General features: G+C 37.9%; 1 protein-coding gene across 1 annotated transcript in view; it reads left to right on the forward strand.

Annotated features, from left to right (window-relative positions):
- The window catches only part of MACC1 (MET transcriptional regulator MACC1), a 38,030-nt gene extending 18,239 nt beyond the window's left edge, over positions 1-19,791 (forward strand). Inside the window, exons 2-5 of the mRNA XM_032991813.2 lie at positions 2,294-2,408; positions 4,636-6,674; positions 8,871-9,059; positions 14,664-19,791. Coding sequence (XP_032847704.1) covers positions 2,294-2,408; positions 4,636-6,674; positions 8,871-9,059; positions 14,664-14,879 — 2,559 coding nt within the window. The 3' untranslated portion in view covers positions 14,880-19,791. The remainder of the gene's footprint in view (positions 1-2,293; positions 2,409-4,635; positions 6,675-8,870; positions 9,060-14,663) is intronic.
- The last annotated feature ends 2,169 nt before the right edge of the window (positions 19,792-21,960 follow it).

The following is a 21,960-nucleotide window of genomic DNA, read 5'->3' on the forward strand; positions in this document are numbered from 1 at the left end:
TGTGCTCTCTCCTCATCCTTACTTACTGTCTCCCACTTTATACAGCTGTTGAAATAATTGTGGGGTTTTTAACTATTTAAAGAACCATTCTCAGATTAATATGTTAACCGATCAGTAAATCATCAGAGATTAGTGCTGTCAACAAATAACACAGGTATTGTAAAAAGTAGACTTTCTTTTTGTATACTTATTGGAATTTTAGATATGGATACCTTAAACTGGTGATTAAAACTCCCCAATCTCTCAATTATAAGCCCAAGATAAAAACTGTGTATATTTACACAGCGTGTTCAGTTTTTCAACATTTTGAGATGCAGTAGGAAAGAAAACTTGTTTCCTTTGAAGCAATCAGTATACATTATCAAAGATACCGTCTGTTATTAGAGATGGAAGGAACAGTGATATTTTTACACACATGTGGGATGTCAGATCTTGGAACTACAGTTTTGGGATTAAAGATATATTTTACTTTCCAGCTTGATTCTGGAGGGGCATTAATAGAAGCCACAAAGTATTGGTTTTGGAGGCTAGCTTTCACTACCATCTGAAATCAGGACTTCTAAGGCTGACACCTGAGATTTCTGGTAACAGAGGAACATGAAAGTCTGTCCAGTCCTGTGACAGCAGCACAGCTGGGTGACTGTCAGGCTTAGTCTGACCTCAGCCTTGCATCCTGCCTGAGTGCAAATCTGCAGCTGAGCAGATTGCCATTAGCTGAAGGTAGCTCTTGTGGGAAGAACACAAAGTACCAATTTACATTTGTAGTGGAAAAAAAAGATGTCTTAAACCATTGTATTGCGCAATAGAAACAGCCAACTTCCAGTTTCTATTTAGTAATGCTTTGATATAAGGTATGCTTCCTTTTTCCCATAACTCACCTACTTGAACTGTAACTGAAAATTCATTTTTCTTACAGCCACAGAAAAACCAGGCCCAATGCCTTTTTTTTCCATTTTAAACATGAAAAAATGAGATCTGCTTAGGCTGCAATTGCTGCTGCAAACGTACCAGGCTGCAATATTGCAGATTCCTGAAGAAAGCTGACTTGTATCCTGTGGATGGACCCAAAAAAATTTCTGGCTTTTTTACATTTTCTCCTTCACCCTCTCCTTCCCTCCTTGTGTTTTGGTTTGTTGTTTTTGTTTTGGTTTGGTTTGTTTTTTTGTTTGGTTGGTTGTTTTTTTTTTTTTGTTTGTTTGTTTGTTTGTATTTTTTTTTTGGTGCATGTTTGGTTCATTTGGTTTGGTTTGTTTTTTCTTTTTTTTCTTTTTAATCATATGTCTTCATGTATCTATTGCCCATCAGCATTTATACCCCACTATGTGTAGGATCAGTGAGAAGGTTATGGGAAAGTCACTAAATGATCTCTTGGTTTATAGCACTAATTTAATGAGCTCCCCTGCACAAAAATATCTAGAATATTTTATTTCTTCCAGCTTCTGTTTCAGTGACACAGTAACTTCAGCATGTAGGCTACCCAATGCTCCTTTGAGGACCTGCAACTCCTCTTTCTGAGAAGCTGAAAATGCCATTGTGCAATGGTACCTTGCCCCTCCTGCTCTGCCCTTGCAATAAGTTTGCTGTTGACTGTCTCTCAACCACAGCATCTGGTTTACAGCTCTCACGTGGCCCAGTCCACATGCAAACAGCGTCAAAACCAAACAGAATTTCTTGTGGCCAGAAAAAGGAAAAGGAGAGACCTGGATGTCCTCTCTTGGGCTGTTGCTGTGCTGTTGTGGGCCCTAAGGAAGGGTACTTTAAGTCATTCTTGTTCAGACTAAAAGGAAATCTGACCTGATGTTCTCTCAGGGAAGATCATAGGAAGAATAATAAAGCAGAAAAGGATGGAAATACTTTATATTAATTGGCAAAGGAAGGAACAGATCTAGCTCTTCCCCTTTAACGATTCTAGTCAAACTTCTGAAAAGAGGAATTAGGATGTTTATTTTAATAAAAAACCCTTTTATTCAAGACCTTCTTAATGGAAGTTATTGTACAATTGTCTCAGTTCCAATTTCAAGACATTTAATTATGTGAGTTACTGGAATTCACTATGGTCTGTGGTACCATACTGTACTGCAACTGGGGTTTTTGTTGCAAATTAGATAGTAATATTCACTCAGGATTGTGATGCTCTTTGGCAGATACCATAAATTAACTAATAAACCATAACTTCACTTTTTTTTTTTCATTTGTGTCACATCACAGGAACAAAGCTCAGTTATTCTTCAACAGTTTTCCCTTTTTCAATTTGCATGCTTGCTGATGTTTTATATGTTTAACTGTTTCCTAGGAAGAAAACACTTCCAGTAGTGGAACAGATTCCCTAACCAGTGGAGAGATTCCACGGAGCAGGTCAGAGGGTACTTTGATTGATGTGGATGACCGAACACCTTCAGCCAGCTACAGTATGTCTCTTCTGCTATTTTCTATACTAAGGCTCTCCACCTAAAGTCTTAATTTCTGCAAAACTCTCAATAGTGTCAAGAGCTATAGCTGCTCTGTAAACCTCTTCTTTATTTTTATTTACTTTATTATCGCTTGTGTTTTGCACTACTCAGGCCATCATAGATGTCCCTGGAGTCAGAACACATGAAGTTGTCAGAGGGTCCCCTAGGATAAACTTGCTGGCATATAAGAGAAGTCTTCTGTCCCTTGCCATAACAAAAGTGGTTCAGGCAGGTTGGAAGGAAGAGCCGGAATCATTAACCTTACATGAATAAATGCTACTTAGGGAATGTTTACTGGGTTTTGAGATGGGGAAGAGAAGAGGGAGTTCTTTGCCAAACTACATTAATTTAGAATTTTAAGAACCAAGAAGGCAAGGTAATTTTGGAGTTAGCTCAGTTTAAAAACTGGAGGCTCAGCAAAGTTGATTTAATCTCATTGCTATTTTAACCCAAAAGTTAAGAAAACATTCCCCTCCACAAGGTAGGCATTCTCTTAGCTTTCTGTCCAGTAGCAGATGTGAGTACTGACAAGCCTGGCACTTACCATGTGAGTTGGGGAATAGGAATTATTTCCTTGCTGACCTCCTGCACCCCAGTAGTCTGTGCTATTAACTTGGCATGAGAAAGTGTCCAGCCTAATGAGTCAGGCTCTACCAGAGCTTTCTGCTCAGACTCTTCCTGTAGAAACATGCCCTTTAGGATGGGGAAAAAAACAAGCACCCCCCAAAAGTTTATTTTGGGATTAATTTTTTTTTTAATAGATAATAATGATCTGACTGTCATAGCGTCACAGCACAAGGAAAGCTTTTGGCCTTCGGGCAGAAACAAAAGGTCTTTTCAGCTGGTGGCCCTAGCCAAGGCTGGGTGCCCAAGGGTGAGGAGGCTGCCTCTGGGCTCGCTCCCCCCAGCAGCTCACCTGGAAAGCTCTTGTCAAGGCAATGCTAGAGCCTTGCAGATGGGCAGCTGGGAAGCAGGTAGATTCTACTCTGTTTCTTCCAAACTGGGATTTTCCTGGAACTGTGGAAAAACTTTTCAGTTTTGGCTTTTTGTCACACTTCATGACAAAAGAAACAAAAAGAAAAGAACTAAGAATACACTTTTTTTTTTTTTTTTTTTTTTTTTTTGTGTGTGAATGCACTGTCATTCTTGCAATTGACCAATAATTAGTAACCTTGGAGATGGAAGGTACTATGGAAAGTATAATAATGAAGGATATAGGTATGCTGAAATAATGGAAATGCTGAATTTTCCCTCTAAAATTAAAATTCTTTACAAGGATGTACAATGAAGGTATGGTATAACCTTTGTACATAGAAAAATAATGGCAAACTGAAATAACAGAAACCCTTAACACAATAAGTTGCAGATACTCTATTCATTGCAAGAAATGTGTCTTAACCTATAAAACAGCTTCTGTGAACAGTTATAAGGACACCTTGTCTTCAGAACAAATAGACATTGCTGTCAATAATGAGTGGTTCTATTAAAAAGCATATTTAAATATCACTTATACACCCCTATCTGTCTATTTAAGTGCAATCTCAGAAAATCAGTAGCCACAGAAACATTTCTATCCAAATTTCAAACTGTACAAAACCTTATAAATTATACCAGTGATTTTTTTTAATGGAAAGGTAGTATAACAATTTCCACACGCACTGAGATAAATCTGAAGAGTGCTGTTATCAATTAAATGCACGTGCAGTACCATGAAAAGGAATCCTGAATAATACATATATCTGTACTGTCTAGAGTGTTTGAAAAATTAAACAGTAGTTGTTTAATCTTTGCAGAGTGTTAGGTGCAAAGGAAAGAAATCCATGGCATTTTGTAAGAGGCAAAAGATTACTGGAATATCAGTGTTTAAACCTTATGGGATTTTAGCATACTCAATGACAATTAACAGTTGCAGGAGTTCATAACAATCATCACCTTTCAGAAGATGCTTTACATCCTTCAGTACTAATTTGTTAGCACTCTGTCTATTAACAAAGATTCTTAATGCTACTTAGAAATCAACATTGATACTCTTTAAAAACCTGAAGAAGAAATATATAAATGATCTATATGTATTTTAAGAGGATAAATTTTGTCACCTGTTATCTTAACAGACTGAATTGAAAATGAATAGAATGTCTGAAGTCTCTGTGTTTTAGGAAATATTTCTGTTTTTTCTTTTAAACAGATGTCAAGGAAAGTAAACTGGATATGGATATTGACTGGTCTGATGTATTCAAACATGCCCTTCCTGTTTCCAAGACTAACCCTTTCTGGAATGAACTGTCAGCCTCCAACCCTTTCGTACATGACATAGCTGCTTCAAATAGAAATGAAAATAATAGGTACCTTTCAATCTTAAAAGAAAAACCCCATTTGTTCTCTAAAGTTTCTAGCAACAGGGATTCTTTGGCTTCCTCAGGTGATGAGCTAGATATTGATTGTCTTCTAAGAAAGACTTCAGCAAGAAGATCTGGACGATCCAAGAGTGTCTCTGACTTCCTGGACATTGTTGATAACTGGAGATTACATCCTCGCAAGGCAACACCTCAAAAAACTATAGCTTCAGACATGACATGGCTTCAGAATGACCGTGAAGCCTACAAGATGGCTTGGTTAAGTCACCGGCAACTTACCCGATCTTGTCTAGATTTAGAAGCTATGAGCCATAGTCCTGGATGGGCACAAACACAAGCTACAGACATTCATGTAGTTTGCAAACTGAATCATGAAGGGGGTTCACTACAGCTACCTGACTCAGATATCAACATTCATGTCCCTGTAGGTCATGTATTACCAGGGGAATTCCAAGAAGTTGGTTTAAAGGCTATCCTTAACCCTCCACCTTCGTTTAACAATGATCTGTCTAGCACCATAAGTCCTCTGATAGAACTTACACTGAGCAACCTCAACACGAGGGAAGCCATTTTCCTAGAGGTGAAAGTTGCAGCTAAAGTGAAGAATGATCCACTCAGCCAAGTTATGAGTGACATTGTGTGTTTCTATAGTTTCAATAAAGAAGGGCCTTTTAAGAAGCTAGAAAATTGCTACACTTATCAAGATACCATACAAGTAAAGCTAATGGACCTAAGTCACGTGATGTATGCAGTGATTGCTGTACAAGCAAACAGAATCCAGCCTCCAGCAACTAATGTCTGGGATTATGTTCACAGAATGGTCTCAGTTGGAATTTATGGTCCCAAGTATATTCATCCATCTTTTACAGCAGTTTTTACAGTCTTTGGTCATAACTACATTCCAGGAAAGCTCACAATTTGTGACATTAAAAAGGGGGGGAAAAATATGCCTCCTGTTGTGTTTCAGCTGTGGGGAAAACATACATTTCTGCTTGAAAAGCCACAAGATCTAAACATTTCTTTGATATCCTGTGATCCAGATTTTGAAGTGAAGATGGAAGACCAAAGCAAAAATATTAAAGAGGAGGAGCTGAAAGCCGGTGAAATGGTCCGCCAACAATTCCTGTTTTCCATGCTTGGATGCAGGGATATGCATTTCTTTGTTTTCCTCGTTCAGATTAAAGTCTTAAAAAGTAGCCAAGTAACGCAGTTCCATGTTACAACTCCTGATCCAGCTCCAAAATTAAGTGGCATTATCAACAGGCCAAAGTGCTTACAAAACCGCAAAGAAATCAAGTCTGCGCCCTTGCTTTTAATACCAACAGTTAAATATCCAAAATTTCGAGATAAAACTTTGAGTGTTAATACTTATGGAGTGGCTTTGAAAACTGTATTACGTCAAAATAAGATTGACTATTTGCTAGAATATTTTAAAGGGGACACAATAGCACTTCTTGGTGAAGATAAAGTAAAAGCCATTGGACAAACTAAAATAAAAGAGTGGTACGTAGGAGTTCTCAGAAAAAAGATTGGTCTTGTACATTGCAAAAACATAAAAGTGATTTCCAAAGAACAAGCTATGGACACTGCTGATAGTGAGCTAACAACCAGGAATCTTGTTGAACAAATTGCATTGCCATTCAAAAAACTAACTTACATCTACTCAGTAGTTCTGTCTACAGTATCAGAGAGTGTTTATGACTGGAGAGCTTTGGCTGAGGTGCTAGGATATTCACATATGTCTTTGGATGACTTTAATGTGGCACATGCTGATAAAGAATCAGAGAGAGTTGCACATGTTGTGAAGAGGATGAAGGAAGACTGCCATGCTAACAAAAAAAAAAGACTTTTTCTTTATGAGCTCATTGTTGTAAGTATTGCATGAAAAAACTTGGTTATTGTCCTGGGTTGGGAATGCATTGCCAAGAAACTACTCAATGGTAATGTGTGAAAAAGAAAGTGTGGTCCTTCACCCCTGTGGGAATCTTTACAAACCTGAACATATTACTAAAATTTGTAGGTACCCATAGATGGAAAATACATCCAAACTGTTATGAAGAAGAATACTTTGATGAATTAATTCTAAACAGTGTTCTTTAAACGTTCCAGGAGCCTTCTCATTTAGTAGGTTGACTGAGTTGACTTTTTAAATGTTTTTAAATGGCCATGATTGAAATAATTTTGTCTTTTGTCATAAAAGCCATCATGGTAAATTGTATTCACATTCACATTGTGAAGTATTTAATGAACTTATAACGTGGATACTCCATTATTTATATATGTGTACCCTAAGGTACATGTCTAAGTTAGCTTCATATGTTTAAAGTAAGGAAATCCTGACCCACTTGTTGAAGACGAGACTTTCTATCCACACATGATAACTTCACAGACAATGTCGTAGTGACCTAAGGACAATATTGCAAGTATTTCAGTACATAATTTCATGGTCCTCATTTGTAAGCCACTGGAAAAACTTCCATATGATTCAGTACTGTTACTAGCAATTACTCAATACTGCCTGTGGCTTTGATTGAAAAGTCAACCAGCCTATTTAGGGACAGAAGAGAATTAAATTTCTGATATGAAAATAAAGTATCATAAAAATGGGTGTTTAAAAATTCACATTGTAGCCTTTCATCTAAAGTCTTTTGACTATCCTGAATTGTAAAACTTAACAGGACTTACTTCTCATAACTAGTCTATCCCCGTTGAAGTTCTGACAGCAATTTCAGCAGGATTCAGAAATTTTTGGTAGCAGTGGCCACTTCCAACTCTCAAGTCTGCATTAAACCATGTGGAAAAAAACTGAGCAAGTATGAAGTACAGTTTAGTCTGCCATGTCTCTGTACAAAAACGGGAGGGGGAATTAAAGTGAAAAGGATCCAAACTTTTAATTGAATACAGTGAAACAGAGTTCATTACAGAACAGGCAAAAGGCGGGGCATAGTTAGGTTAATAAGACGTCCTGTTTTGTTGAGAAGCACATGATTTTGAGCTGTGATGTGCCAATGCAGGCCCCTGTCTTTCTATAGCTAGTCTTAAAGCTAGATATCATCCATGTCACTTTTGGGTCAAATTTACTAGTTATTTCTTTTAATTAATCTCCTATTTTTATGTCAATAGAGTTCTTGATTATGAGAGCAAAGACAAACTGAACAACTTTGCCAAAGTCTAGGAAGATACAGTACTGTACACTATAGTCTGCTTCTCACTACTGTGCCTACCAAAAGTTCTACTGTTTGCAGTGAGGATTTTTATGGAAAAATGTTTTACAATTAAATCTTCAAAAGCAGAAATACTTGATATTTTATTAAAAATCAGTATCTAAAAATCAAGGAAAATGTCTGGATTTTGTTCCTGACTTTTCACTGAAAAAGTCAACATTTTTAGTGAAACATTTTCCTGTTAATTTGAGGAGAACAAAAAAACAACATGTATTTTTCTCAATAGCTCTTATGCAAACAAATGAAAAATGGAGAATGCAACACACCTGCATTTCACGGTTCCACTTCTGGAACCATTTTAACTTGTTATTAAAAGCTCATTTGACATGGGGAAGGGAACAGATTTATGCCTGCATTTCTGCTTAATGGTCAGCAAATCATCAGTACTGTGGGAGAAGTAAATCAAAAGGTGCTGGCCAATATAATTAATGATTTTCCAGAAAAGCAGTAGACAAATGACCACACCTAAGTATAATAATGCTCTAACTTCATTTTTAAGTTTCATGTCATACTTTCAAGAAGCTAAATTTGATGTCCCAAATATTTTTGTTGGAGAAGTATATTTTTCCTCCAGGATCTGTAAGTTTGGCAGGATCCATTTGACTCTGGAATGCTGAAGCAGCTGAATGCCAGCTTAATTTTTTCTTAAGCTTGTGGGCAGTTTTCCTATGAAACTGTTGGCAACACCTTTTTGTAGGAAAAAAGGTTACATATTTGTAAGAACACAAAATAGACAAAAAGCCTTCCTGTCTGCTTAGGAATACAGAATAGTGCTATTATAACAAAAAATGTTCCTTTTGTAATTACTGGTGAAGAAATACTAATGAAAATTATTGTTGCAGGCACTTTTGAAAATAGATTGCCAGGGTTTAGTGGCACGACTTACCCAGGACACCATCATTTTGACTTCAGCTGTCAAGCTTGGCAAATACTGGCGAGAGCTTGCAGAGAAGCTAGCCCGACTTACAAAGCAACAAATCGAGGCTTATGAAGTACCTCACCAAGGGAAAAATGGAGCAGTAGCTCTGGAGGTAAGGCTCTGGTATAACAGTGTGTACACACTCGCTCCTCTGGACAAACACATCCAGAGACCTTTCTTTTTCCTTGCTTTGTGTGCTTCTTTCCTTTTCCTGTTTAGTCTCCTTATTTACTTTGTAAGCCCTTCAAATTCTCACCAACTTCTGTTTGCAATTATCTAGATGTTCCTCCGAGTCCAGTTGTTCAGTGTCATTGTGCCAAATTTATTTGCTGTGGAGGTCCTGGTCTCTGTCCTGAGTTTCATCTCTTTACTCTCATTCCAAGAGCCAACAGTACCTTCTTCTTGTCCTGTCCACTGGTTAATCTTTCTCATACCTCTGCCCATCTCCTTCATAACTGCTATCATTTCAGATGCAGGGAGGAAAATTGATCATTCAGTCCTTGCAGGAGCCACTTCAAATCACCCTCAGTACAGCTTTTGCTCTTTCCACTGAAAAGAAGCTTACCTCCACCAATATTTTTGTCTTCTGCCCCTGTGTCAAATTTGTCATCACTTATCTTAAGTGGCATGACAAGAGGTTGGAGGCTCTGACACCAATTCCACCTCTGTCCTTGTGTATGTACCTGGCAAATCCACGTTTTAATTTCATAGGCTGTCATGCTATTTGTCCTCCTTTGTAAATCTCTGTGCTTATGCAGAAGTATGAGTCCTAAATAAAAGTCAAGTTGTCCCCTCACAAGTATTTTAGTGTGTACACATCTAAGGAGCAATTTAGGTACCTAATTATATCTCTAGTGCCATTTGAGGTGCCCAGAGGCACCCCTGGCATGCACGCAATGTCAGATCGGTCACAAGATTTAGGGTGGTCCCTCATCCATGTCTCTGAGCTGAGGGCCAGCCTGTGCTCCTGGCACACCTTTGCCTGGGCAGCCGAGTTGCTTCCTACATCTCTCTGCTCTTACTTTAACAGCAAAGCATACAGTAGATACACTGTTTCCCACAGAGTTATGTGCCAATGACTTCTAGGTCCAAGACTGGATTTTATCCTGAGAATCCTCTTTTATAAGTGTTGCTGAGTGATACCCAAGATCTTTCTGCCTTAGCACTTACATTCGGGCTCGACTCTACCTCTGCCTGTATTATTGGTCCCACTGATTATTGCAGGTAATACACATGATCCAGCTTCAATTCCTCCTCTCCCACCTCTCAGTACCAAAGGAATTTCTATTTCCCATTCAGAAGTTCACAACTACTCAAGATAATTTTTTTCTTCCTTTTTCTTTCCCTGTAGCTGATTCTTCCTGTCCCCTGCCAAACACATCCTCCATTCCACAGTCTGCATCCAGTGAGTCTCTCACCTCAGTTTTATCTGCCTAGTGATAGCTATCAAGAGATATTTGCTCTAATTGTGAACTACCACCTCTTATTCCCTTTGAATGCTACCCCCTTCCCCACTGCCCTGATCAATATTCGACCAAAACTCCATACATTCACTTACAAGGTTCTGCACTTTCTTGCAAAATTATCTCTGTCATGGATGTTTGCAAACATTCCTTCTTCCTCTGACCTTGCTTTTCTCCTTGAGCTATTTTGTGGTTTGGGGTTTTTTTTGAGTTGTTCTGGATATATTACTTGTGCCTGGATGCACCTTCCTCCTTAAATGTTTTTCTCATAAAACTCTCAGCTCTACCAATTCCTGGTATACTACTCTCTTTTCAGTGAAAAATCACCCTGTTATTGGCTCTGGTTTTGCACTAGTTTACTCTAAAATACTATAATCAAACAGAATGTGAATGCTTGTAATATCTGTGTTGTTTTGTTTTGTTTTGTTTTGTTTTTTTAATGTTATGTAGTGCCTTGTCTAACTTCCTAGACTTTTGTTTTACTTACTAAGCTTTCTGTGGTTGTCTGACAAAACCCCAGCTTTCTACAGAAGGAATTATAGACCTAACTATACCTGAACAATGTGCAACTCTACTGGTCTCCATAGTATTTTAAATGTTTTCTCCTTAGCTAACAGACAGAAGAACCAAAACAATCTTAAAGTCTTTTTCCTGCACCATACCTATTTATTTTTATACTAAAATATACATATATATGTATTACTGTGTTTTATATGGGTGTCTATTTCCATGAAATGCATATTCTGTCTCATATACCCTATTCTTTTATTTTCCAGAGTTTTTTACATTATTTTTATGATAAACCACCTACAAGATTATCTGCCTTTCAGTGACAGTGTCTGCTGCCAGAAGACAGTACAGTCAAAATCATCATAAAAAAAGCCAATAATAGAGCGTGTTCTATTTTTTAAGAGAACATTCAACAAGTAAAGATCAGAATTTTGCTTTATTTTTATGTTGTTTCTTAAGGCTTAGGATGGGCCCATGGGGAATTTATTGGTTTCATGTGAGCCTTGCAACAGTGCTTGTCAACACAGGTGTGAATTCAATGCACACCAGGTTTCTTGCACTGGTATCTCACGTGAATACTCAGCATCCTCCCTGTCCTGTGAATATAATCTTAATTTTCAACACTTTCTACCAAATTTCAGTTCTTTCTTCTGACCTCTGAACTTCTCACTGCTCTGGTGAATTGAACCTCTACATACAGAAAGCAAAATTCTGTTTATAAATAGTTTTGTGGCTGTTGTTCAGCAGGGATACAAAACAAATGTAGCTAATGCAGTGTAAATTCCTACCTGTGTGGAGATGCTACAAGGTTAGCATTAGTCTGACTAATTTCAGAATGATTGCTGATCATCACCCTGATTAAAACCACCTTATCCCAGCCTGGAGTTTTCTGATGGAAAAACTTTCTCATTGGTAGTGGTTAGTGTGAAAACAGGAAACCAATCAAAGATAGGGGAGTAATAAGTTTTGAGTAATTATTGGGGATTATCTGAAAACATTAACCAATTTGTTACCCACCAAGGACTGTTCTACCATCAAGAGGACTGATTGGTTGAAAAATGTTTCTGCTTTTAAACTTAATATTTTTCTTAGTGGGAGAAATCTTCTCCCAGATAATCACAGAGGCAACCTGAGGTACATACAATTGGTGCCAGATTTTGAAGTGCTTTTCATCAGTAAATTCCAAATCATTTTACAGAGGATGTAGGTATCATTATTACCTACTCAGCAGAGGCAGTGGGAGCAGAGGGAAAACTTGTGCACACAGCTGAGATGAGATTTGCCCAGGATGCTACAGTGATTTAATATTTTGCCTGAAAATCTGCTTTGATATAATTCAGGAATGTCAAATGCAATTCAGTTCATCCATTGCAGCAGAATATGTGGAAGCAGAGAAGGACCTTCCTTAGAAGCCTGGTTTGCAGTGTTAGTTTAGTGTGGTAAGCATGTAGATTATTCCTGAGTTAATCATGAATCACTGATGACCAGTTTATAAAGCTTTTGGTTCTCCCTCCCCCATTTTGTTTTCTTTTCTTTTGTCCCAGGGAAAAAAATCAGTTGTGACAGAGTAGAGAAAAACAGGGTTTATATTTTAGGCATATTTCAGCCAATTCTCTGATTGCACAGTGTCAGACTGACCTTCAGCATAAGTCAAAGCATTACATCTTTTCATACTCACTGTCCTTTCACATTCCAGTGAAGACAGAAGGATGTACCCCAATTCTTCAAATAGCCTGGTCTAACAGGAATATAAGGAAAGATAGCAGGAAACATAAAAGGCACAGCCAGAGCAGAATATTAGGAAATCCCAGCTTCTCTTGCTAGCTACTTTGGTTATCAATCTAAAAATAGGAATAGAGAAACTTTCTGGTATCAGCATAAATACAACAGTGGCCAACTACTTTAGATCATTAAAATATGTTGTAATATCTACTATTTACAGTAGTACATTAAAAACTTATTTTTCAGCATAGCCTGTCTAATGAAAAGAAAGAATTCATCACTTGTCTTCTTCCCACCAGCCACCAAGTTACTTTTCTTCCCTCCTTTTGTAACCTTAATGCTATGACTTAAGACTGACTTGCTTAAAGCAAGAAGTAGGTACCATTAATTTTTGGTAAATGATGATATGCTTCCCTCCTGTAGACCTAAAATGAGACACCTCACTGAAAGCATAGGCACTTTTTTATGGCTTAAACCGAAGGCAGAAGCCAGACTAATCAGACTGTGAGATGCTACTGGGGATATGAGCTTGGTGGGTTTTTCCATTTGGGGATGGGGAAGAAAGGCAAAATAATTTGAGGGAGATGTTTACAGAAACTATGATAGAATAAATCTTGGGGTAAGTTGAGAGTTCTTAGCCCAAATGTGGAGAAAAGCTCAGAACTATGAAGAAGGAAATCATCCTGCTACTCAGATCCTCAATGGATCAAGTAAATAAAGCTTAAATCAAGGAATTAGAGCTTTCTGTTTTGTGTTATTTGTAAATTAATAGGATTATACTGAGGAAATAACCAATTTCCTCCTGAATTATCCTTCAGAGCCATGAAAACAGCTTTTCCACTAAAAAAGATAAAGTTGTGAAAAAAATCAGGCCTTCCTGATCACTTTGGTGTATTTGTGTAAATATGCACACGTCGGTCCATGTGCTTTTATTTCTATTCATAAGTGTATTTTTGTTAAAACAGCAAATGCCAGTACCTTTTAGGAAAGTGATGGGTTTCTCTGGGGCTTTGTGTATCATCCCTGCAATTGCTAACTCAGTTGCTGTTTGCAAAACCTTTATTGCCAATGAAGAATGGGGAACTAGGAAGCGGATAGCCCAAGCTAAATTTGGAAAAGCAACAGCTGGGAAAACAATCTTTATGTTTGTAAACTGAGCAAACTTACTCTAGACGTCAGCACTTTGAAATATGTAAATCCAGCTTGGTATCTGAATCATGCTGTCATGGCTTAATTAGTGTCACTAGACCAATAGCAAATTACACGTGCTAAGGATGTGCTCCATACTTGGCATAAAATAAACATATTGTAGTTTGAAATAGGGGAGCACTGGTAATATCTCTTTTAATTTTCTTTAATTTTTGCAGGACACTTTTTAAGCTGCATGTCCTGATTTAAAAAATTTAATTATAAAAGATTTTGACTCTCCTGCTTTTGGAGTGTTGGGTTTTTTTTTTCTTTTTTTGAACAGCGATTTTATAGATAGGTCATCTTCCTGTTGCTGTTGCCAGAAAATATTTTTGTAAAGATAAGAAACATGTTTAAAAGTTCCAGGCTATGTAGAGGGACAGTATGATGTGTATTAATGAGACAAAGGGAGTCATTAAAATACAAAAGCACAGCCAAACTCTAAATAGAGAAACTGCTGCTGGGTGTATGCATTACAAAAATGACGAAAAGAATAAGTGTTTTCCTTCCACCCTTGTTCTTTGAATTATACTTTCAGTTAGGGATGCATTTCGGCTTCTTGATAATTATCTAAATGAAAAATTTATCTGTCCACTATTTACCCCTCTAAGAATGTTAGAGTTTCATAGAAATAAAGTACATAGGGTTACTGGAGTTTTTCTATCAACATGCCTTTTATGATAAAACATTTCAGCATGGCTAAGGATCAAACACTTTTTTTTTTTTTTTTTTCTTTTTGATGACTTTTTTACCATTGGAAAGATTTAGCTATTTTTGCTCAATAATTCAATTTCTGCAACCAAACCTTTTTATTTTTTTCCCTTTATTTTCAGATGATGTGGAAACCTGCATATGACTTTCTCTACACCTGGGCTGCCCATTATGGAGACAGTTACAGGGATGTCTTACAAGACCTGCAGTCAGCCTTGGATAAAATGAAAAACCCAGTAACAAAACATTGGCGAGAGTTAACTGGAGTGTTGATTCTTGTGAACTGCATGGAGGTGTTAAGGGCAAGTGCTTTCTCCAAAACGGAGGAAGAAGAATAGACTACCAAGATACGTTTTTGGAAAAATCTCTTGGGAAACTGTACTGCTGATATTTGTGTTTCAGTGATGCTTGCAGAGCAGGACAGAATGCAGTTTGTTTTACCTGCATTGATGTTGGGTCTAGCTCCATGGTTCTCAGCTACAGATTGCCAGAGCTTGCTCACGGCTACTGAGCAAATAAAAAGAGTTGGGGATTAAACTCGTGAGGTCAACAAAAATTACTTGAGTTCTACAAGGTAGTTTCTAAAAGGAGCTATTTCTGATTGCACTGACTTCTAGGTGGAGAACAGACCTATGCATGGATGAGTTCAGCCTGTGGAGCCTAGGTTTACATTATTTTCAGTGAGGTATTAAAATCTAAATATTTAATACATTATTTTAATTTGTGCCCAAAACACTCAACTCTGAAGTCAATGGGTTCAGGCTAGCCTAGAAAAAAAATTTTAGGATTCTTTCATCCTCAAATGGGACAGAATTAATCTAATTTTATCACAAAACAGGAATTAAACAGTTACTTGCACCCGGAAAAATAGGTGTGTGCTGCTCAGCTATTCCAAAAGAGCTTCTGGTATCTTTTTTGAAGACTGGAAGAGAGTCAGGCAATTTAATGGTCAAAGGCAATTGGTTTTGATTGGTTCGTTGATGCGACTCAACAGGGTTTGTGTGTGTGGTTTTTTTTTTGTTTTGTTTTGTTTTGTTTTTGTTTGTTTTTTGTTTGTTTGTTTGTTTGTTTTTTCTTTTTAGATTCCAGCAAATTTGTCTAGGTTCTGTTGAGTGGAAATTTAGGAAAATTTGGGAAGCCTTCTTGGTGTACACTGTCCATCCTTCCATTCCTACTCTGCTGTTATTAAATAAGTAAATAGAGAAGAGTAGCTTTGTACGTACAAGGGCTGTAGACAGTTCATACTTGCTTCTGTTGATCATTTTCTTCTTTCTTACTGTATGAAGAATATGAGTGATGGCTATTATTTTCTCAAGAAAAGTTAACAGTGGCGTGCTTTTTAGATTCATTTATTTATGAAGCAATTAAATATTATTAGTCAGATGTTCTAAAAATAACTCTGCTTAGATGCTATCAATAAAAATCTTTCAATTACTGAGTAGCTCATTATAAATATAGAGAATACAAGCTGAATAATAGCTACAGGCTAACTCATTTTTTAAAGAGATGATGTTAAATATATTCTATATATATAAATATATAGTATATATTATACATAGTTAAGTGGTAGATTAAAAGGTTAACGCCATTTTGAGCACCACTGATCAACATTCATTCAGAAACATCAGCAAATACTCATAACAATCAGTTGAAGTGAAAATTGGTGTTCTGCCACCACTTGCAGTTGACAAGACAAAGCCAAATTCTTTCAGGAGTACCGCAAAGGAGTACCATTTCTGTCCAGAACTTGTGTTTCCACTGTTGACTTTGCTGATCTCTACTAAGAAGGGAGGTTTTGTGATTCTATACCTAAACAGTACATTTAAACATTTTTCTGTGCCTCCCCTTTCCTTTAACCTGCTTTGTTTTTTACTGTCATTAAGCTTTCCCAGAGCAGGCATAGCTCAGGAAGGAGGTTGAGGAAAGAGCGCCCACTCGCTCCAGGAATAGGAAAGCTCACTCACCAAAAGGCCCTTTAGCATCAGGGCATGACTGAATTAGCGTGTGTGCAAGTTATCTGGCTTCAGTGGACTTGCTCCTGATTTGCAACAGAATGAGGAATTCAGCCCACAGAACAGTAATTGTTTCAGCAGATCAAGGAAAGATGGAGAAAAAGGAGTCTGATTATCAGAGCTCCCTGTTGTTTCAGGTGCCAGCACCTATTTTGTGTCTTTCCCCATACAGTTTTAAAAAGAGCTGCAGTGAAAATATAAAATAACATTCTCTTGTTATCTGTACTTCAGCACAGAGACCAGCTGTTCCTTCCTTCTTTCAGGTAGTGAAACACCCAAAAAGGGAGAAAGTATCTGTTGTCTTTCTCTTTTGTGCTGCTGGGTAAGGAAAAGGTACGTAATAGTTCCTTTTAAAATATGCTTATATAAAGGCAAAATAAAAGATTCTAATATTAAAATTATAACCATTAAAATAGATATTAAATTAAAATAAATTCATTAAAATAATACTTACAATGTACCACTGCATACGCCCAAGGAAATTTTTTTTGGTAGGTTTCTCACACTGCTGCTGCTTCTTTCACTTCAGACCCTGCTCATAGCAGAGACTGTGAAACTTGAACAGCATTTTGCGGTGGTACAACAGGTCACACACCAACTCCCTACTTAAAACTGCAGGGAAATACTTTTTTTGCTCCCTAATAGCTGAAATACCAGAAGAGATCACAGAGAAAAATTTCAACTTCACCACGTTCTCTCACCAGCTAACCTTCATGCATCCCAGCAGGCCATGATCCCTTACTAACAGCCCTGTTAAGCCACAGGGGTTTTTTTAGACTTTTTTTTTTTTTTTCTTTTGTTAACCTGGCTGCAACAGCTAAGCAATTCAGTTTATTTCTGCTTTGGAAAACAGGTCTCTGCTTCCATCGTTTCTTTGCACATCTTAATTTCTTACCTTTAGTAAGTGTGTGTTTATTACATGTCCTACTGAAAAAGAAAATAATTTCTTAGTTCAGTCCTGTATTTTCCTGTTATTACCACTAGTCAAAAGAGGGGGAAAGGCTACCAGAAGCACTCATTCCTAATTGTATGATTCTGCCAGATATGAAAGACAAGCTGCCCAAAGTCTTCAAGGCCGAAGGACAATCTGTCCTGAGCAGACGGTCAGTGGTCAGGAACTTGGGAAGAGAAGTGCTCAGGAAGCAGAGGCAGCTGCCTGCTATTCTCGTGGCCAGGCCCTTTCATTGCTGTGAAACAACAGAAAAGTTGTTTCTGTCTTGAATGAGAGTTGAATTTGGCCCAACAGATTTAGCAAATATTGACTTAGTGAGTCAGTGTTCTCCTCAGTTTGCACAATTATGCAACTGGTCCTCTAAGTATATTTCTTTAAAAGGGAGTTTATATTTGTCTGTAGTTGTGCTGCACTCCAGGGTCTTCGACTGTGTTCTTCGGTTGCTAATTGCCCTCCCCATTTTTGCTTTAAGCTTCTGCTCATATGAATGAAATGTGCACTCATGCAATATTTTGTTTACTTTAGCAGCCCACACCGGCTATATTAAAAAAGAAAGGTATTAAAACCCCATATTTTATTTAGTGCTCTAGTATTCAAAACCACAAAATGCCAGCTGAGAGTGGAAGCAGCTGCACTCAGAGGCAACACACAGCTAAGAGCACATGGCTTTGGTAAACACTCTGTTCTTGACCTTTTCTCCTTTCCTCCCACCCTGTCAGGAGAGAACAGCTTTCCCATGAGCCTGCACACATACCTTCTTGGGTTTCTTTGAAGAGAGATGAGATTAACAACTCCTTGGGAGGAAACAAGGAAAAATACTAGCCCGTGGTCCTTGCCTTAAATGACCCTCTGTTTCCAGGTTTCCCAATTTCATTGTGTAGCTTGGGGAAAAGAGCTGTGTCAGCCAGTTCCTTTCCCCTTTGTATGTGTAGGCAGAAAAAAAAAAAAAAACAAAACAAAACAAAACACCCTTTCATCATCCTTTTAACCTCTGGATAGGTACATTTCTTAAGCAAATGAGCAAATGAAGAACTTGTGAGTGCACCGATTGCTTTATGATTCCACCTACCCACAAAAGCTGGAAGAATGGTCCCCTGGGGTGTGGCTGCAGCTGAATGGGGCAAACACCTTCCACAGGGGGTTGCAGCAAGGAAGATCTAGCTGTCACTCATGCTAGAAATGCTGTTTTTTCAATGAAGTTGAAAGCCATTCCTGTTGTTACAGTGCAGTGGCATCTCAGCTCCATGCCATTTACTGGCACAGTGCAGTGACATGTTTCTGAATTAATCACAGTCAAGACAGGACGGAAAGGGCACATTATTCCCCCACATAAGTTTCAGTGCTCCAGTTGGGTGTGGGGAAGGATTCAGTTCCTTAAGTTTCACTTGATATTTTTGGAAAGCAGAGGTTTATGGAAGGAAAAGGAAGCTTCTTTTAAAATATAAGGCTACTCCCCAAGCCAGTCTCTGCCAAGCAGTCTCTGCCAAAACCAAGCTGCAGGTTGAGGGGCATTCTTTGTGGAATCATTCAGGAAAGAAAACGAGAGGAGGTGTCAGAAAAATGGGGAGAAGTGAGCAAGTGTCTCTTAAGTCTTTTTTTTTTTTTTTATGTGAAAATGACTGATTTTCACAAATTCTTCCCGTAAACATAAGCTGTATGAAAAGCAAACACCAAGCAGCTCCAAAGGAGCAACTCTATGTTGTTGTGCTGAGTTGACTCTAAAGACTTATTCCTAAAGTACTTCTGGACTCAGTGACTCAGCTGACAATGACCTACTAAATAATAAAGGTTATTGTTTAGAACTATGGATGGAAATACCATATTCCCAGCTAAACCCAGTGATCGTGCTTTTTCATCAGCTCATAGCTTGTTCAGCTATAGACAGCTGAACCAAATAGGAATATAAAGCTTTGCTGGTTTGTTCTGTTTGTGTCATAGCTATGAAAATTGCCTGTGAAAAGATCATAAAATGGAGAGTAAAGGGGTTGGATTTTGCCCCCCTGCCATACCCCCTGGAAGAGAATGTAGCAAATGGTATTCTGTACATTAGTGTAAGACATTGACAAGTCTATTAAATTCTCTGGAGAGGTCGTAGAACAATAGTAGATATGTAAAGAAAATATTAGTCCAGTGTGGGTGATAACCATTGTTCTTCATAGTTCTGCTGCCAATAAATGTCTACAGACAGTATGAGATACAGTTATTCAAATAACCTATGATTATTCTTAGTACAGAAAGTGCCATTTTATATTTGTTGCCACTGTGTATATATATATTATTTTTTTTTTAACTGACAATATATATATTTTTAAACAAAATAAACAAAGGAAAATTATTTTTTCCACTGGAATCTTACGTGGATTTTATTTTGCTTTTATTAGACAAAAAGAGAAGAGGAAAATGGCCACAGGGTGAAAGATTGTGGTTCTGTTAATACCAGGGAAATGAGCAATGCCTTTATGCACATTTTTCTTCATTTAAAAATTCTGTGTGTTAGAAAGATGAATGTACACTCCTTTTAACATGTTCATAAGCAGAAGTAATTTGCTTATATTGCTTCCAGAAACAGAATTAACTCACTCTTGAGAAGAGGGCTGCCTGTGGAAGCCAGGCCTCCTCACAAGAATATGCTCTTGAATATTCTTTTTTGTTGGAGAATCATGAAAGTAAGTTTGAAAAGGTGAATCTTTGTTTGAAAATGTCAGTCAAAACTAACACAAGCTTCTGAACCTTCAGTAGAAATAAATAATATTGTTGATTGGTTTTAATTGAACATTTATTTCAGTTTTCTCAAATAAAATTTTTACTTATGACCTTTTCAGTACAAATTGTCCAGGAATACAGCCTATATCCTAAATCCTATATTTATGATTAGGATTTTAATTTAAGACTAAGTAGCAGGAGTTACTATACTGGAAGGTCAATTTACATATCCATTCTAAATCCCAGGTTTTAAAATGTAAATGAACTGGCCTGCCAGGAATAGGGATGGCAGCACAATAGTCCCAGGAGAGCAAAGACAAGTGCATTCAGCACTGCTCCACAACTTCAGAGCTTTAAACATTACGTTTGTGGTAAATTCAGAACAAGACCTAAAATACAGCCTTGTCAAATACAATACCCTGAGAACAAAGGGAATCAGGAGTGACAGGGAGGAAGTGAATAAGCAATGACTGCTCAGTATGTCTCATAACAATGAAGTTATCAGGCAATGTGTTTAAAAATAAGTGAAAGTACCTTTTCACACAGTGAGGAATTGGGGCATGCGTTGTTATGGGATATGGTTGAGGAAAAAAGCATAAATGCGTGCAAAAAGCAATTAGTCAAATTTATGGAAAAGTGCCTTGTGGATGTGGTGGTTTGTGTACAGCCACCAGCTTTGCATGACACAGAGTTGGATACTGAAAATGCAGCAGGGAGATATACTATCCCGTGTTTGCTCTGTTTCTCACACTCTCCCCTGGAGCAGGCGCCTGCTTTCACCCTGACTTTCCCAGTGCTTTTATAAACATGAGACTTGCACAGTCCTCACACATCCCAGTAGGCTCCTTTCTAGCACCCCGCCTCCCTTCTTCCCCAGCCAGGGTGATAGCTCGTCAATTTATTCAGCAACAACCATGGCCCTTCTCCTGGTTTGTGGCCTCAAGTGCCAAGAGCAGCTGGTTTTGGACTGAGCTGTGACCAGCTGCCTCTGGAAAGGGGGTCGCTGATGGGGGAGCAAGATCCTACACTTTAGGCAGGGAAATGGCAACCTAGCCAGACTCCTCATAGCTGGCCCTGTCCCATGACCTTTCTTCCTTCTCAGGATCCAACATAGCCCCATTTCATGCATCTAAGAGAAAACCCAGAAGGGGGTAAAGGATGAGAGGGGGAAAGGAGTGGCAGATTTTAAACAAAATCTCAGACAAGAAAGCTTAATTCTACTCACAAGTAGGAAATGTTATTATTAGAGTCTGAAACCATTTCATACAATGAAACCCTCTATTCTTCATATAAAAGCCTCTATTGCTATTAATATAGGAGGTTTGGGTTTTTTTTTTATATATAAAAAAAAACCCAACAGCTAATGGATGGTTTAATAATGCTGCTTATAAAACTAATTGTGTGTAACTGAAAAGCTCTCCCTGGTGTCCCATTTGCAGAAGGGTTAAATAGGATTATCAAATCTAAAAAAAGAATTTAAAATCCCAAAGCCCTGAAGCCCCAGCAAGAAGACGTCACAAAGCAAGAAGGAGTTGGGACATTTTGCTGAATAAATTACAGACCTTAGTCATTACTGCCAGGGGATTATCTCACAGAAACGGAAATCTGAATTGGCTCCGTATGCCTACAAGCATTGTTAAAGGTTTTAGGTCAGAAGCTCCATTTTCATACATACAAACAAGTACCTTTACCTGGAGGCTGCCAGCCAACAAAATGACTTCAGTGGCAGTGCATATACTCTGCATAGCAGGG

The sequence above is a fragment of the Tyto alba genome, unplaced genomic scaffold (genome assembly GCF_018691265.1).
Source record: "Tyto alba isolate M040663 unplaced genomic scaffold, T.alba_DEE_v4.0 Super-Scaffold_38, whole genome shotgun sequence".
Classification (NCBI taxonomy): domain Eukaryota; kingdom Metazoa; phylum Chordata; class Aves; order Strigiformes; family Tytonidae; genus Tyto; species Tyto alba.